At 36.4% G+C, this 17165-nt stretch overlaps 1 protein-coding gene across 2 annotated transcripts; it reads right to left on the bottom strand.

The window, feature by feature from the left end:
- Positions 1–1626: 1626 nt before the first annotated feature.
- On the bottom strand, positions 1627–15598 carry LOC108141921 (homeotic protein caudal). 2 transcript variants are annotated; one of them, XM_017265544.2, is made up of 2 exons: positions 14380–15598; positions 1627–2780 (listed from the first exon to the last, which is right to left on the bottom strand). In XM_017265544.2, the coding sequence occupies exons 1-2, from the start codon at positions 15182–15184 to the stop codon at positions 2299–2301; spliced, it is 1287 nt and encodes a 428-aa protein (XP_017121033.1). In that variant the 5' UTR covers positions 15185–15598; the 3' UTR covers positions 1627–2298. The 2 variants fall into 2 exon arrangements, with proteins under 2 accessions (XP_017121033.1, XP_017121034.1); XM_017265545.2 differs by lacking the exon at positions 1627–2780 and adding an exon at positions 8689–8846.
- Positions 15599–17165: the final 1567 nt, after the last annotated feature.

Below are 17165 nucleotides of genomic sequence, written 5' to 3'. Positions count from 1 at the left end.
ATAAGTGCTAGATGTGTACTATATGCTCCTATCGTCTGGCACTTCAGATCGCCCTGTTTGTTGTGACGGGCGACAAGTCAATGGGTTTGTTCCTTTGCATTCTACATAGTGCGACTGGGATTTTAATGAAGGTTCCATTTATTGCCAATTAAATTGTAGCTACAAATGTTACCTAAGTATTGGTAATAAATTTAAATTTAAATTTTAATATGTTGCAATCAAGGTATAGCCTATGAAGATTTTTACTATCAGTATTATTTTTAAGGATTTTCCATGCAGCCGATTTTAAATCATGATAGTTCTTATATTCTTATCCAATTATTCAGTTTTAAGAGTTCTACTTAACTCAAATTTAACATGTCATAATCATAATCTGATTGTATCTAAAAATATATACAACAAATCGGTTTTCGAATGATTTAAAGATTTAATCAAAAAAGTGTTGAGTTTGGGACTGCTTTTCAGTTCTATTTAATTTTAATGAAATATTTTTTAATAAATATATTATATTTCCGTTTGTTGATTGCCAGACTTTTCTTTTATGGTTTTAAGAACTTTTAAAATCTAAACCTTAATACGGTTGATAACTTTTTAATTTTCACAATTTGTTATAATTACAAAAAAAGAACATATAATAATAGTATTCAAAACAACACTGAAAATAAGATTCATTCCATTTTATACCCATACAATTATAAGAAAAATATATTAATGTATTAATCCGCCAGTTTTAATGTAATTAATATATGGGAACATATATCAAATCGAATATGATTAAGGAGTATATTATAATGGTATGCTACTCTAATTGAAAACGGTTTTTCTAAGATTTTCATAAAAATTTAACGATGGTTCCTATGTATACTATGTAGATCTCCACTTTTTTTTACCTATTTCGAAAATTATAAGTTTTAGTCGAGTTAGTTCAAAAATCTTTATGGTTTTGGTAAAGTTCCAAGATCTTTACCACTGCGCTGCGAGCTTCTCTCCAAGATTATCTTAAAGCTTATAAAACTGTGAGAGGTTTTAATTCAAAGAACAATATTTCTTGCCTATTAGTTCGCAAACATTTGTAAAGAAATATATTCTATACTTTTCTAACTTTCTTGTTTAAAATATATTTACCATTCTCACATTAATTTGCCAAATCCGTTGTAAATTTTTATTGGTCGAGCCTTTCGAAAAATCCTATCAAACGAATATTATTTTTCTTGTCCGGTAGTTCCAACAGTGAAAATCAAATAGCCAAACGCATTTAATTGACGTTTTATAACCATAATTGCAAACAAAATGCAATCTTTCCACTGACAACCGTCGATATGCAAAAGTGCGAGCGAGCCAACTGTATTATCAATAATAGTAATGGCTGAGTGGAGAGACGAAGGCGTGGGCAAAGAGGAGGGGCAATTAATTGATTGACGTTTGCCGCTATGGTTATTGCTTTTGGTAGGTGGAGCGTAGCTGTGAACGTTAACCCTTGTTAACCCAATGACAAATTAGAGTTCCCATCAGTTGTGTTTTTGTTGTTCATATTTTATTAAAATTTCTAAGCACATATACACACATACATTCACAAGATATAAATTAATTGCCGCCAAAATTGAACTAAGGAAAACTGTGGATGAATACGTTAAAAATATTTATTTATATGGTAATTTTGCTTTTGTGCTCGAAAAATGCAATACATTTACATTTAGTACAGCTAGATTAAACTATGGCTAATTGTTATTACGATATATTAAAGTAATAAACGTTAAACACTTTTTATGTAGATATTTACACGGGCTGAAGAATCAAGTAGCGCTCTAAAATTAATTGCTTGTACTAAAGTTATTTAAGTTGCTGGGAATAACTTCTTTTAACGGCTGGGACGGCTGGATTGAATTGTATTTTTGTTTTTCGTCGGCAACTTAAGAACTACAACTTACGATCTAAACATTTACTTTAAATTACGTTGAACAAAAAACAAACATAATACAAAAATGGGACTTGTAAGCTTGGGAGGGTCCATGCGGTGTTTAAACCAGGAATATACAATCACAAAAATTAACAACGTGCAATATTCAAGGTGCCACGGCCGTCAAGTCCTCCTCCATTTTATTGGGAGCTTATTTTCTCGATTCCCGGTCGAAACAGTCTGACTGCGCGACCTAAGGGTTAAGCCAAGTCCAAGCTAAGAGCGGGAGCACTGTAGGGTCCTCCATCGCTTTCTTCCACCAGCAGCGGATGCTGCGGCTCCATGTAACCGTTATTATCGCTGTTGTTGCCGCCGCTTCCGTAACAGGAATGATGATCGTGTCACATCGAAAGCGTTCCCACTGCCGCCGCAGCAGACATCTGTGCACTGTGCTGCTGCTGCAGCTGGTGTGAATGCGCCGCCGCCGCCGCCAGCGAGTGACTGTGGGCGGCCAGGTGCGGATGCAGTCGCATTGCGGGTATATTCATCGCCGCCATCGGGTTCATCGAGTGGGCCAGCGAATGGGGCAGATGTAGACCCGGCTCCAGTTTCGCCTTAGCATCCAACAGTTGGCTATAATCCGCATGCTGCACACCCACCCCCATCACGTTCGGATCGCTGCCCTTCTTATTCTGTTTGCGCTCCTTGGCCCGACGATTCTGGAACCAGATCTTCACCTGACGCTCCGACAGCGACAGCGTCTGAGCCAACTCGCTCTTGCGTCGGATGGTGATGTAGCGAGACGTGCAATACTCCTTCTCCAATTCCAGGCGCTGGAAATCGGTATAAACCACTCGGTACTTGTCCTTAGTGCGTGTTTTTCCTACAGAAGAAAAGATAAAATTTATAAGTAATTAGTTGAGAATAAAAAAGTCATTTAAAAATAAAACTAAACCATGCGTATGTTTATAACTAATTATTTATTTTTTGATCTAGTAAAAAAAATTAAAACATCAATCAATAATTAAAAAGTGGATTCCAAATTAAAAAAAGAAAGGCTTTGTAACCTTTAAGCTAAATATAAAAAACCCATTGTTTGCAATGACCCCAAATTAAAGTTTTATAAAATAAATATAGTTGTTATAAAAACACCATTAAAAAAGAGGTTTGAAAAAAACTATTGTAAGATAAACAGATGTTTACTTAGTTTTTAGGCGAATTATGATTTTGATTACGGATCTTTGAATTGTAACCATACGAATTCCTTAATTATACCAAAACAAAGAATTGTCATCTTGAAATCACTTTCAAGATCATGTGCGATTTTTTGTCGTGACTCTTGGCCAAGTAGGCAAGTTGCCAGGCCGCCTCATTCCCGGTTAAAATGGGTGTCAACTGAGTGGAGTGACTGGCGTCTGGTGGACAAACATGTGCCTGCCCCAGCTCATCTCGTTATACTAGCTGACAATATTTAAATTATGATAGCCATAGAAGGCTGTCACATGCTGTTTAAGCTGTATAAAGTGATTGGAGCAACCCCCAAGTCGAAGCGGTAAACATAAAAATATAATGCACAAAGAGCCGACCGTACTGGGAGTTACGATTCTCCGTAGAATCGTAGAGTTGTAGAACAAAAAATATGGCGCTGAGCTGCGCAATTAGTCAATCAAAATTCAAATAAATGACAGAAGACGCAAACACAGAGAATAGAAACACATTAGACAACGGAGGAGATGAGCTGCAAAGGCATGAAAAAGGCCACGGGATCGTGGCACAGTCTGCCTACGTGATAAACACACCCACACCAGCGGGAAATTTTTTAAAAGCAAACAGCATTTCGGCTTGGGGATTTTGCTCTAATTTTTTATGTACAACGATACCGTAGTGTTCTCACAATTAAAATTGAGCAAACAGGCAAACAAACAAATATTTTCACAGATGATAAAGTTCAACAGTTATGGCAAGAGATAGAGAGAAGGGAAAGAAAAGGAAAGAGGAAAGAACAGAGTGCAAAGAGTAGGTGTTAAAGACCTAAAGATGCCCTACGATAAATGATATATGGCCATAATGAGGTTAAACAATCATAGTATAACCTTCTAGTCTAGTAAATTAAATTATTATTAATTATGTATCTAAAATATAAACAGGAAATGCAACCAAAGCTATTTTGATAGAATTTGTAACGGGTATTTCAGGATTAAGTGATTAAGAATGGTCTATACATTATATTAAAACAAAATAGCATTTAAACATTCTTGTTTTATAGGAATATAAATTATTTACATTAATGCTCGACCCAAAGCTCCGTTATTCACAAACCATTTCTTTTTTAGTCCTCTTATCTCTCTCACTCTTCTATTTGTTCTTTACACTTTATTTAGACGTGAATTTATTGCTGTCGTTGTGGCTTCTCATTTGCTTATTCTAATGTGGCAATCGTAAAAAGAAGAAGAACTCAGCTGAAGAGTAATGTTAAAACCCTGTTAAGCACACACCCATTATCTGGTTCTTTTTCGCTTCACATTATAAATCTAAAATTTTCAGTCTGCCTTTGCCATTTTTTAGTACTTTTGTTGGGAAAATCTTCTTGCGCGTGTGTTCTTGGGCCTCGAATCTACTGATAAACTGGGCTCTCAGAACAATCCAACTCACACAGATATATAACTTGTTTAGACAGACTTGACGGATTTGAGGAAGTGCACAAATATAAAAACAAAACTAAATTAAAACAACAATATTATCAGCTTTGGGGATATACTGAGCAAATTGTAGAATATTAACATATTTTCGTACGATTTCGCAATGTTAGGTAAACTATGTATGTACATAACTATGTATGAGTTAGATGGATCTATTTTCACAACTGCAGATTAAGTTATGTACGTGAAATGGTTGTTGATAAGCAAGAATAAATGATACTAGAATAATCTACAAAAGTTTGGAAAGCTGATTGAATTAAGAAATATAAAGAGTTGCAAATGTAATATGTTAAAAAAAAAACAATTATGAATTTTAAAACTCATTAAAAATTTTAAATTAATTTTTAAAATTTTACAAGAAGTGCCACTGATAGAATATCATCAGAATAATAGATACAAGGGATAACTCCCTACTATAAAAATCATTTTCTCAATTCCTTTTAAGTTTCGACCTCATTTTCAACATCTGTGGATCAGAAAAGCACAGAAAAACCTCCCAGAGTCTGCGTTATCTCTGTCTAAGACACACAAACACACACTGCGCGGCTTTATCTGGTTACCACTTGGAGGTTCCAATTTCTCACACCTGAAAACGGAGCACAAACAAGAGAAAATCCGCACGGAATTAGGGGCAAACTGGAGCACATGCTTCGCAGGGCGGTTGGGTGGTTCACGGGTGCCTGGCACCGCTGACCTTCACGGCCATAATCTAATAAATCGTACACGTATTATATGCACAACTATACAGCCACTATCCAGCCGTACTGAGTGTTTTATTGCGTTAATAAACCAGGACAGGACAAACGCCATGAATGTGGATCAAGTTGATCTAGCATTAGGATGCTCCATTGTCTGAACCACTAAGATCCTACTAAGATAAGATTGTGGATGAATAGCAAAAACACAAAAACACAACGGAGATGAGGCGAACAAAAAAAAAAAAAACCCAGTCACTTTGGTAAATAATGGTACTTAAAATCTGATATATGAATATCTTAAGATATTTATTCGTTATATATAATGCTTGACTTTAACATATTTTATTAGCAATTAAATAAAAATTGTGCGTCAAGGTGTGACATTTTTTTATGACTTTGTCGCTGGGGCCCCAGCGCGTCATGAGTGAACAACGCTTCGTAATTTATATCGAATGGGGTTCGTTTCACTCGATATATTCCTCTATATGTAGCGCTGCCTAATTGAAAGTTTGATTTTGAACTGTTAATGCTATTGACTGGCGTTTGTTTGCACTAGACTGCCTTTCTTCATCACATATAATGATAGATTAGTTAGTTGGCTTTACCCGTCGGCAAACTTCTAAAGGATGGAGACCATACGCACCTCCTAATCCCAGTTGAGGTCTGTATCAATATCGATGGAGTTACAAACTGTGGAGTATGAGGCCCCCGGGGGTAAATCGTTGAACATTTGTCCAGATAAGCTTTAATGGTTGTTCTTCACTCATCGAGTGCGTATATAGTATGGGTTCTCGAAGGGAGGTGTTTATAGGCTGATTGGTTTCTGCGGGTTCCCTATCGATCGTTGCTAAAGAAGTAAGCACTGTGCGAAAACATTTAAAGGGCAAAAGAAAGGGTTTGTTGTATTACCTAACTATACTACTATATCATGATATAAAAGAAAAAAAGACGTTCATCCAAGAAGTTATTAAGCATTCAGGTAAATTTTTATTATAGGAAGATCTCCATTAGCTTTTTTTTTTATTTATTATGGTAAAACCTTAAAGATCTCGCAGTGCATTCAATAATTCCTGGCTAAACACCAACAATCCTACTGTCGATTCAATTGGCCTATGGGATGTAGAGTACATAACTTCAAATGCCGACAAAGAAAACCGTGTAAACAGTGAAAAGCGATTATATATTATCAAACACAACATAAATAGAGCAATTGTAAAGATCGTTTGGGTAATAAATTATATCAGGTTGAGGTCTAGTATTTTCCCTATTAGAACAGCTGTTGATTGCCGGGCAATTATGTGGTCCGCCCCCTGGGGAAAAATCAGTGGCCAAGGACAAGGGCAGTTGAAGTTAAATAAGTGATGTTACCGATGTTACCGATGTTACCATTGCGGTTAGTTACGGTCACTGGTGGTGGAGGGTCTTCAGATGTTGTGGCTTATTTGTATCTAAGCGTGGTGGTTTTTTTTCGCCACCCCCGCTGGGCGTTAATTTGTCACTGAGTGTTGAACACCCTCTGTGACATCTTGCTTTTGGTTTGTCGTCTCTTGTCCAACCCATGAAAATCTATTGGGAGACATTTGTTACCTGACTTCCACAAGAGATAGGTCTGCTCGAATTTAAACGTTTTTGTGGTTAAAGATTAAAGCTTGCAGGCAAAGTTTTGTGGTAAAAGGAAGTCGACAAAAGCCAACGGAAAGAGCAATTTCATCAATGGCACTCCAGAGATTTGGGCACACAAGCCGCCACACTTGAATTTTGAACACCCCCTTTAGGTAGAACTTAGCCGCCACCCCCTGTTTTCACCCAACTTTAAGTCTTTGGCGAAATATTTGGGGATTTTCTTTGCTTTGCTATTTCTTTTTTGCACTGCTTTTGTTTTGGCATTTTCCTTTCCGTTTTCCAGCATCATAAATGTGGGATATATATAGGTTTGGTTGTCTCTCACCACCAAAGCGACAATATAACAATAACATTTATTTGGCATTTTGCTGCTGCTTTAGCTGCTCTTATATCGTAAATATTAGCTCAAATTACATCATAAAATCATTTGATTCGATTTGACGTTTATTTTTCCTTTTTCCTCCTTTTCTGGGTTAGAGCCTACTACTTTAACGGTATCCGGTCCTTGGGGAAGGGTGGTGTTATAAAGGGGTTACGACGAGATTTCGATTCAGTTTTTGGGAATTGTAAATTAACTGCTAGCTTGTTTTGCAAGGGGAATTGTTTGGTTAAATTTATGATATCCAAATAATGGTTGTACCCATTTTGCGTGCTCTTGAAAAACACTAATAACCATTTAGAGAAACTAAAAAACCTTTCAGACAGAACTTGCGTCTGGGTTAACAGGAATGAAACACTTAAGATAAAACAAAGAGCTAAACACTTTGTTAATTGCGCAAAACTTACAATTCGAAAGTCGTTTTCACTTAAAATAGTTTCTTTAGCCACTTAAAGACCAGATAAAATCATTATTCGATTATGCAATTAAGTAAATTGCTTGAATTATAGCCAAGAAATTTAAATTGGCTTGAGGACCGGTTAATAAATAACCAAGCTACAAACACACATATTAAATTAAGCCCGTGTAAGAAAAATATATTCAAAATGGCCACCATCAAACATGAAACATGCGACATGCAAACACTTTATATGGCATGCAGACATATGCAAATGTGAGTTCTTCTTTCAGTTGTTCCCCTTTTTTTTGGAGACCACTCCCAGATATGTATAAGCCCGCCCCCTTTGATCACCCTGGCACGCAGTCATATAAAATGCGAGAAGATGGGGTACAAATTCGAGTCGGAGTGGAAATAATAATATTATCAGATCGCGTGCAACAAACGAATGCCGCTCGTACGTGTTCAGATGTAGGTATATATATGTATGCTACATATATACTCTATATGCGACACGCAACCTCATAGCACGCCAATGGCAGCGATGGCTCCAAAAACCGTCCACTCCCATCGGCAACTTTAATTCCAAGTCTGACTCAGAGCTCGTTTTATTTATGGCTTATGGCTTAAACAGAAAGAAAAATAAGAGGTAGAGCAAGCGAGATGGCCAGAAAAAATGGCAGCCATCGGCCTGCTTATGGCCTGAATGAGACGCCATTAAAGCCATAAATACTCCAAGTCAGGCAATAGAAAAAATGCAGGCAAATATACAGAGCTCAAAAAGGTGGAGAGTATAAAAGGAGACGGGGTTTTTCTTTAGGCCACAAAAAATTATTTTCAAATGTTCGTTAATTATTCGCCACGACGACGACGCATGCAATAAAATTTATGGCTATATGATTTGGAGGAATATGAGAAGGTAGAGGGGCATCTTTATGATATCCAACCCCCCCAACCCAAAATCAACCCAAAATAATTGCATGCAGCAAACGAAAAACACAAAAATTGCATTAGAGACAAAAAAATGGAAAGTTAACTATAGGTTTCTTAGTTAAAATGGAAAAGATATGAGTATCCATGGAATGGATATGCCTCCTACCGCTTGCGTCCAGCAATTCACTCAGATCCTCTAAGTTCGGCGAGCTGCACAGGTCTGCGATTGGATGGGGATTTTACAAGAATTATATATTAGATTAGATTCTATTAGTTAATCAAAATGAAATAACAGTTTAAGTATATCAAATTATTTAGAAAACTTATTGGAAAGTCTTTTCTATCACATGTTTCTTTTTAATCTTACCAAAACATTTATAAAAATGCTAGGGCAATTGATTGAGATTAAAACCGAATCTTATTTGTAAGCAATATATAAAAGTCTATCAAAATCAGTTTGCTTACTATTGACCACAAAAAAACGCCAATAAACAATTGTATGTCCAATGGAACCCACATAATTGAAAGCAAATTTGCGCTTCATAAAACTATTAAGCAAAATAATATGCAATAAATTCTTACCGCTCGGGCCGAGGAAGCAAACTATAAATTTTCTAGGGATCCCCCCACCGATTCACCCCTTATCTCAGTGGGTTAGCCCAGGCAAACGCTTCGGGTCAGTGTGCAACAATATTTGTTTAAACTCGGAGGTGAAACCGAGCAAACGTTAACATTGCAAGGGGCAAACAAAATCATGAAAATATACTACTCAGAAATACAATCCAACCGAGAGTTCCATCGTAGGCAACCGTAATCCAACCATCAAGCTCATCAAGCCTATAATCATCCTAATCAAAGTCGGGCATAAAAATCACAAATATGGCAATCATATATATTCTCATTCATTCGTTCATTCATGGTTATGGGTCATTATACGATGGCGGGGGAGTTTAATTTAGTTTTTTATAATTATTGCTACTTTATTGTATTGTTAAGCGATTAACGTTGGCCTGGCCACCGGCCATATATGAGTATATGGGGAATTGCAAATCTTTCTTTCCGTCTTTTGCTACCGTATCGTAAATGTTGTCACCTCATAAAAAGAATCGCCAAACAACTCGAAATGAAATCAAGATTTTGCATGGCTTGCCCCCCTGGTTTCACCCCCTTCAATCGGTCAATCATTCAATCGGTTTACCATGGCCTGAGACATAAGCAGGTGTCATCCGAACCATCATCATCGCACTCACTTTTTTTGTTGTCATAATTTAGCCTGGACGAGTTTTGATTGACAATCGGATCTTGCTGTCGCTTGGCCAAGTTGCGTCCCCCCAAAAAAAAAAAGTCTTTTGCCCCGGTTCCCCTATATGGACTACATATATCGTAGTATACAGCTCGACCTGGCACTTCTCGTCCATTATGATATTATGGTTTATGGCTGAACAGGAAACGTAAGCTATAATTTACAATTTCTGGGGTCTCGTTCTCTCTTTGCTGTTTACTTTTATTGATAAAATAACTTGAGGCAGGACTGGGTAAAAGATTATTTCTAAAGGAGGGAAACGGTGATTCGATTTCAATTATAAAAATTACTTTGGTGTGAAAAGGGTTTATTCAGTTTAAGGTTTTGTTTCATATAATATAACTGATAATATTGAGTTTTTAATATTATATTCATACATTAATTTAATTCAACACTATCAAAATCAATTGCGACAATATAAAAGTATACTTTGCCTCACACATTTTAGTTACACCCATTTTGAACAGTTACCATTTTAATTTATCACTTTATTGAGTAAGCTTGCCGTAACTCCAAAATAAGCTCTTAAAATCCCGGGCGCCTCCAATATAAACTCGATACACCTCGAATGGTATATCAAAATAAATCGAACAACATATACAAAGGTGAAGACCTATAAAAAATACAATATATATGTTTGCCTGTATTACTGTGTGTATAGGGCTTTGGAAGCAACAAGACTAAAAATTCTGGTTATTACCAATATCAGAGCCAATACAAATAACACAGAGAAAACCCAAACATGATTTTGTTTCGTATTTGGACAACTAAGCCCAAAGTAAATGACACAATGGTAACAAGTCCAGCGAGTTCTATGCTAATCCCATCATGTCAATCATCGAACCAAACGCACACTCCATTTGGATCAGTACGAACCAAAATTTGACTTCATTTTTGATACAAGCTATGGAAGGGTAACTGTCATCGGCAAACATTGATAGTGCTGATAACGAAAACGAACCATAGTTCGACTGCAGTTAGTGGCCATTTTTAATAGCTTATCTTGGGCCCCAAAGCCAGAGACCAGCCCCAAAATCAGCCCACAAATGTATAATATTCATATCGCTGAAATATTACAACATTTTTAGATGCGCTGGGGAAATCAATATAAATCCAAGCCTTGCCATATATTCTTTCTCTTCTTTTCTCTTTTCTCTTTTGTTTTCCCTTTCTGTTTTCTATTATTTATGTGGCTAGATATAAATTTTCTGTGCATATTGACACATTAAATCTCAATGTGTCAGGTGACATTAGTTTTTTATGTCCCAACACGGCCAATGCTGAAAATCTACAGACAATCCCAGTAAGAACTCCTAAGGCTGGTAGATACAATTATTCTCAACGAGAAATTATAACGATAATAAATTATTATGGCTAGCAAATAATTCTATAATTGGTTTTAAAGTGATACCTTTGCAATTTATAAGATTAAAATAGGATTGCAATGTTTTACTATTACGAAAATAATGAGAACCAATATTTTTGTATTCTAAATGTAAAGAAGAGGTGTTTTTTGATAATCGCGATTTAATGATCATTTGATGCTTTTTAGAAACTCAATTTTCTACTAAACAAAAAACCCTTTTCACAACTAAAATTTTTTGCCGTTTAATAATGATTGCATAGATTTAATCATAAATGTCGCTATTTAGTTTTTATTGGAAGTAATACTAATTTTTATGGCTTTATGGCCCTATATTGTTTTAATCAATATGCCCGTCGCAAACGCAACGGAATCGCTTATCAAAAATGCTTTTGACGTTTTAGATAACACGAAACCAACTCTTTTTTTTTTTGTGGCCACGTTTCCATATCACTTGGTACATTATTGAAGCAACAGAAAATAGAACTCGTAACCATATAGAAAATAGTACGGAACAGAACGACGGTGAGAGGGGGGGGTTGGGAACCCAGGACTTATTGACAGGGCGGGCGTTTATTTGATTTCCCCCTCGCTAATCTAATCGCAAAACCTGCCAGAACCACCAGCCATTGAAACAAAAGTACAAGGCATCTGGATCCACCGACAATTGTGGTTGCCGTTTTATTGCCACACCCCAAAAGTTGAAGTGGGACGTTAACGTGCTCTGCCACATGCCTTACAAACCAACAAAAAAAAAAAAAAATTTTATAATTCTATTAAAAATCACGAAATGTTAGTCATCGCAGTAATAGCGCTTATAGAGTGAACGCTGGGAAATAAAACCTAAGGAATGCATTAATTGCAGTTAAAAATACATAATTTTTCAAAAGAATGGTTTTTAAAACAAAACTAACATTGTTTAAGAACATTGTAAATAAGTATCGTAGCTAAGATTTGTAATCTTGTGGGAACAAGGTAAGCAAAACGAAAAGAAACGAAAATAATCGAACTTTTAAATAAAATGAAATAAAAACAAGTCTTTCCATCTTAATTTTTTTTTAAATTTCAATATCTTTAAAAAAAAATTAAAATTTTTTAAATTATAACTCAATTATGGGCTTACTTTATCATTTTACAATAAAAAATAATAAGTCAAACGATTTTATTGTAAAATTTTACCAAATTCCATTGGTTATTGCAATAATTTTTTTTAAAGAAATCAATTTTTAAGTCTCTTTACCAATAAACGAACCATTTATTAAATTAAAAAAGAGTACAAATTATAACTGATCCTTTACTGTACCGCCAAAAAGATAATACCCAAACAAGTGAATTGGAAGAGGGGTTTTTGAATAATAAATAAGTTGCCTTGTCGGCTTGAGCAGCTGGATTAAGCCGCAACGCCAGCAACGGGCGACGGCAATAAACGTTAATTGCATACCAACAGATTTTATGGGCTTAATGGATATCGGCGATATTGTCGATATCGTCGTCGTCGTTTTCTTTTTCTTGACATGCGCCCCGGGGTCATAAATCGTAAGCAAATGTGTGAGTGTTTATTCCCTTCTTGTGTTTGTGATCGCTGCATTGACATTTGCATTGCTTTTTTGTTTTGTTGAAGTAAATGTGTGGGAATAAGGTAAGCAAAACGAAAGTAATCGAATAAAATTTGCACGAAACGCGGGAAAAAAGTAACTCTTAAATAAAATGGAGAAAATGCATGTCTTTGCATCTAAATTTTTTTTAAATTTAATTTTATATTAAATTAAAGAACAATGTTAAAAAGTATAACTCAATCATGGGCTCACTTTATCTTCATACAATAAAATATAATAAGTCAAACGATTTTAATGAAAAAATTTACCAAATACCATTCGTCATTATTATAATTTGTTTTCAAGAAACAAAACTCGAATTACTCCACACTTTGAAAAAAAAAACTCCAATTAGGCACTCCACACAATGCTAATTGCTGTGAGATCGCTTCCGATCTCTCAAATCTTTTTAAGATAAAGGAATGCTGCGTTTCTTCTCTTTCGAGTCATCCACTTTGTTTGGGTTTTCCATTAAATTGTTTTGGTTTTGAAAAAAATTGATCAAACCATTTAGAAATTTTTTATAGTAAAATTGATTTACGATACAAAATTAGTCAATAGAAGCAACCGAGACAGAGTCAAACAAACACAAACACTCAATCGGCTAATGTAAGGGCATGCCCATAAATCAAGGCGTCGAATCGGGGATCTCTCGACCCCAACTGAATACCATAAAACTGGAGCTCGAACAGAATTTGATTTTTATGAGCTAATTGGCCCATTGGACTTGGATCCGTGGCAGGTAACCGATTTCTTATAAAATGCCGTTGGGGGAAGAAAGCGCGAACAGCACGAGCTTAACGAGAAGACAATGCAATGGCACTGTGCTGGGGTATACGAAATCTTCGAAGCTCGGAATGTGACGAGTCTTATGCGGGAGAAACCCAAAAAAGCTGCGAAGAAGTTATCGAAGGTCACACCAATTTCAGTTATACGCATATTGATCGAAGTGACTAAGTTGCGTACACAAAAAAGTGGTTTGATTTTTCCTTCATGTTGATTAAATTTAAGTTTTACCAAGAAATACATGATTGTACAGTCGTCTTAAGGTTGAGCCAATACTATATTAACTTCCTTGTGACAAACCCAGTGATATTTTTCACTAAATTAGTCTTTTCCTGGAAAACTTCTATAAGCAAGATCTTTGTGTTAGAAAGCATAATACCCTCAGAATTGGATCTAGGCGATAAGTTTTGCTATAAAGTTACGATGTGTTATAAAAACAAATCTAGTTTGTTTGTTGCAATTTCATTATAAAATATTTAATAAAGTTAAAAATGCGCAAGTATAGACTTATATAGCTCTTTCAATTTATAGTGGAAAAAATGGATATGTTAACTTCTTGTTCCGTTTCAAAGCTTATTTTGTATCCTCAAAAATTCCTCATTATCCAATACTTATATTGGATAATTACATCCTTTTGTGTTCCCAAAAAGCCCATCCTATATCAAGTAATACTATACCCAATATCAAGATCTTGAAAAACTCTCACCTGGCTGTGGTTGCGCTGGATAGGCGGGCTTCTTCATCCATTCGTAATATTGTGGCTTCGATGGCGATGTCCTGTTGTTGTTGTTGTTGCTCACCGAGTTGTTATTGTTATTGTTGTTGTTATTGTGGGTGGATGGACTATTTATGTTGTTGCCAGCGACGGCACTCAGATGATGCGTCAAATGGTGATGCGGCGACGAAGCGGAAGTTGGTGCCCCAGGACTTGAGATCTCCGAACCGGAGACGGTGATCGGGGGCGAAGGCAGACCCTCGGCGATATGCTGCTGGTGGTTGGATGGCACCGAACCGGGTCCTCCATCAGTGGTACCACCACCACCACCTCCACCTCCGCCGCCGCCAATGCTACTGCCGTTGGTCTCATTAAGTTGGGGTGCACCTGGAGCACCACTACTGCTGCTGCCCGAACTGGCGGAGCTGCTCGAGGCATGGGCATGATGGTGGCTGTGCTGGTGATGCTGCTGCATCAGCTGGTGCGCCGATGCGGGCACATTCTGGACAAAGTTGTCCGCCGCCGCCGTACTGGAGGCGGGTGAATGCCAATCGCCGGCACTGGCCGCCGCCGCCGAGTGGAACATGTGATGGGAATTGTAGTACATCTGATGGGCAGCGGCCGCATGGTGGGCGGCATGCGACGAGTCCACATCGCCGAGGAACTGATGATTTGGCGGCGTGTGGTGATAGTTGGACGTCCAGTTCCACGGTTGACCCGCCGCCGAGGCATAGGCCAGATTGGCAGCCGTATGCTTTTGCGTGTAGGGCAGTGTATTGTAATAGTGCGAAACCATATTTGAGGTTATACTAGCTGAAGGTCCGCCGCTTATTGAAGATAATCCTTCGTTCCAACTTATGCAGATAATCCCTTACTCAAGCTCTTTGTCTCTCCACTTGCAAGCCAAATATTTTAATTGCACATTTTCTAGAGTTTTGGTTGCGTTATATATGTATGTATATGTATATTTTGCTTTGTCAATTTTTACAGCTATCACTTGGCTGGTGATGCGCTTTTTTTTTTTTTTTTTTTGAAGCCACACAATCACACACGATATCGATACTTTTTCGATGCACTATGATTTGTAGTAGTACCCACTCACGCGATGCAAACTTGTAATCGGATACTAACTGTTTTTTTTTATTTTTCCTTTTGGATATTATTCCGTTGGTATTCCGTTGCGACGTCAAGTCTGTACGCAAGTCGAAAACGTACTGAAAAGGTAAAGCAAACTCAACTGATAAAAAACCCAAAGCAACGGAATCAGATAAACAGGCAGAGAGGCTCAAACAAAAACAACCACCGCCGAGCAGCACACAATGGTTATCTCTTTCTCGCCCATGGAAACTGCCATTAGGGGGCATTTTTTAACCCTCATTTCCGTTGCACATTCAAAATTCAAGATGGCTTGTGTATGACCAACCGTCTCTTTCTTGATAGTACTCTGTCTCTTTCTTACCGCTTTGCGATGGCTGGCAGGCAGGTAGGCCACGCCCCTTTGAGCCAGGTAGGCAATTTGTCGTAATTTCTTGGCCAAGAAAAACCCCTTTTCCTTTATGGCCCGCTTTCGATTTGTACGTACTTTAATTGCAATTGCCGTTGGCTAATTAAGTAATTGCGTGGATATAGGTGCGTGTATTATGCAATTAGTGGCTGTAAAATGATGTTTCCACGGTTGTAACATGGGATACAGCTCCATCTGGAGAACAATCATTGTTTTACCATCCAGATTTTATTCTCCATACATTCGTTAGCCATATAGTTAGAACACATTTCATGTGGTTAGAGCTCCATTGTCCAGATACTTGTTGTTTGCAAAGCAATTGTCGTTTATATGGGCGCCCCGATATATACATAGTTATAGCACCATCGATACAGTTGTAAAGGTATAGTCATAATTGCCAATGCAAGCAATGATATTAAATTGGCGCGAATACAAGGAAAGAAAGGGCATATTATAGCTTGGAAACAACGACAACAATTTGAACAATGTAAAATCCAATATTAAAACCATTGAAAGACTTTGATTTTGATTTTATATAATTTTTGGAAAAATCTTGTTATATATACATTTTGACAGATTTTAACACATTAGATGCACATAAATTCCACCTTTCAAGTCTTTTGTAACTCTTCATTTGAGTTCAAACTATTCCTTGAAAAAAAAAGAAAAATATTTCAAGAAAAACAATGCACATAATTTGTGAAACAATTTACCATACTTACTATAAATCTAGTATTAAAGAATAAAATGAATTCAAAAAGTTTATAAAGTAATATAATTTTTATAAACATGTTTATTTATTAAATGGCTAATAATGTATAAAGGCAATAGCTCTAGTTATAATAATTATAAAATGATATACGTAATAAATTAATTAATTTAAATGAGGGCTGACACACATATATTGCTATCTTTGGAATATTACATTTATTTCAAATAATTAAACCATTATTTTATGGGTATACTTATTGTTCCCAGCCATTAAAAAATTATGAATATGAAAAGTTGACTTTTATAAATTGCAGTTATCACATCAGGTTGTGAAAAATATTTTAAATTAAATTTAAATGGGTACTATTATTTCTATTTAAATATTATTACTAAAACGCATGAAACACATATTTTTAAATTTATAAATCTCAATAAAACCTTTTCGCTGTCATTCTTATTAAATTCTCTCCAGAAAACTCAACTCTCGCGCTAATCCCAATTGTAATTCCCGAAAAGAGGCCAAGCTCACGCCGATTGAGTAATACCAGAGAGTTCCAGTAAT

Source organism: Drosophila elegans, unplaced genomic scaffold, assembly GCF_018152505.1.
Source record: "Drosophila elegans isolate 14027-0461.03 unplaced genomic scaffold, ASM1815250v1 contig_814, whole genome shotgun sequence".
Taxonomy (NCBI): domain Eukaryota; kingdom Metazoa; phylum Arthropoda; class Insecta; order Diptera; family Drosophilidae; genus Drosophila; species Drosophila elegans.
The sequence above is the reverse complement of the archived record's forward strand: the minus strand, read 5'-3'. Positions and strand labels throughout refer to the sequence as shown.

Bases quoted from the DNA above. Each gene is read 5' to 3' on its own strand.
- LOC108141921 (XM_017265544.2), bottom strand. From the start codon at position 15,184: ATGGTTTCGCACTATTACAATACACTGCCCTACACGCAAAAGCATACG. The intron at 2,781-14,379 runs GTGAGAGTTTTT...TTTCTTCTGTAG, and splicing joins TCCAGCGCAACCACAGCCAG to GAAAAACACGCACTAAGGAC.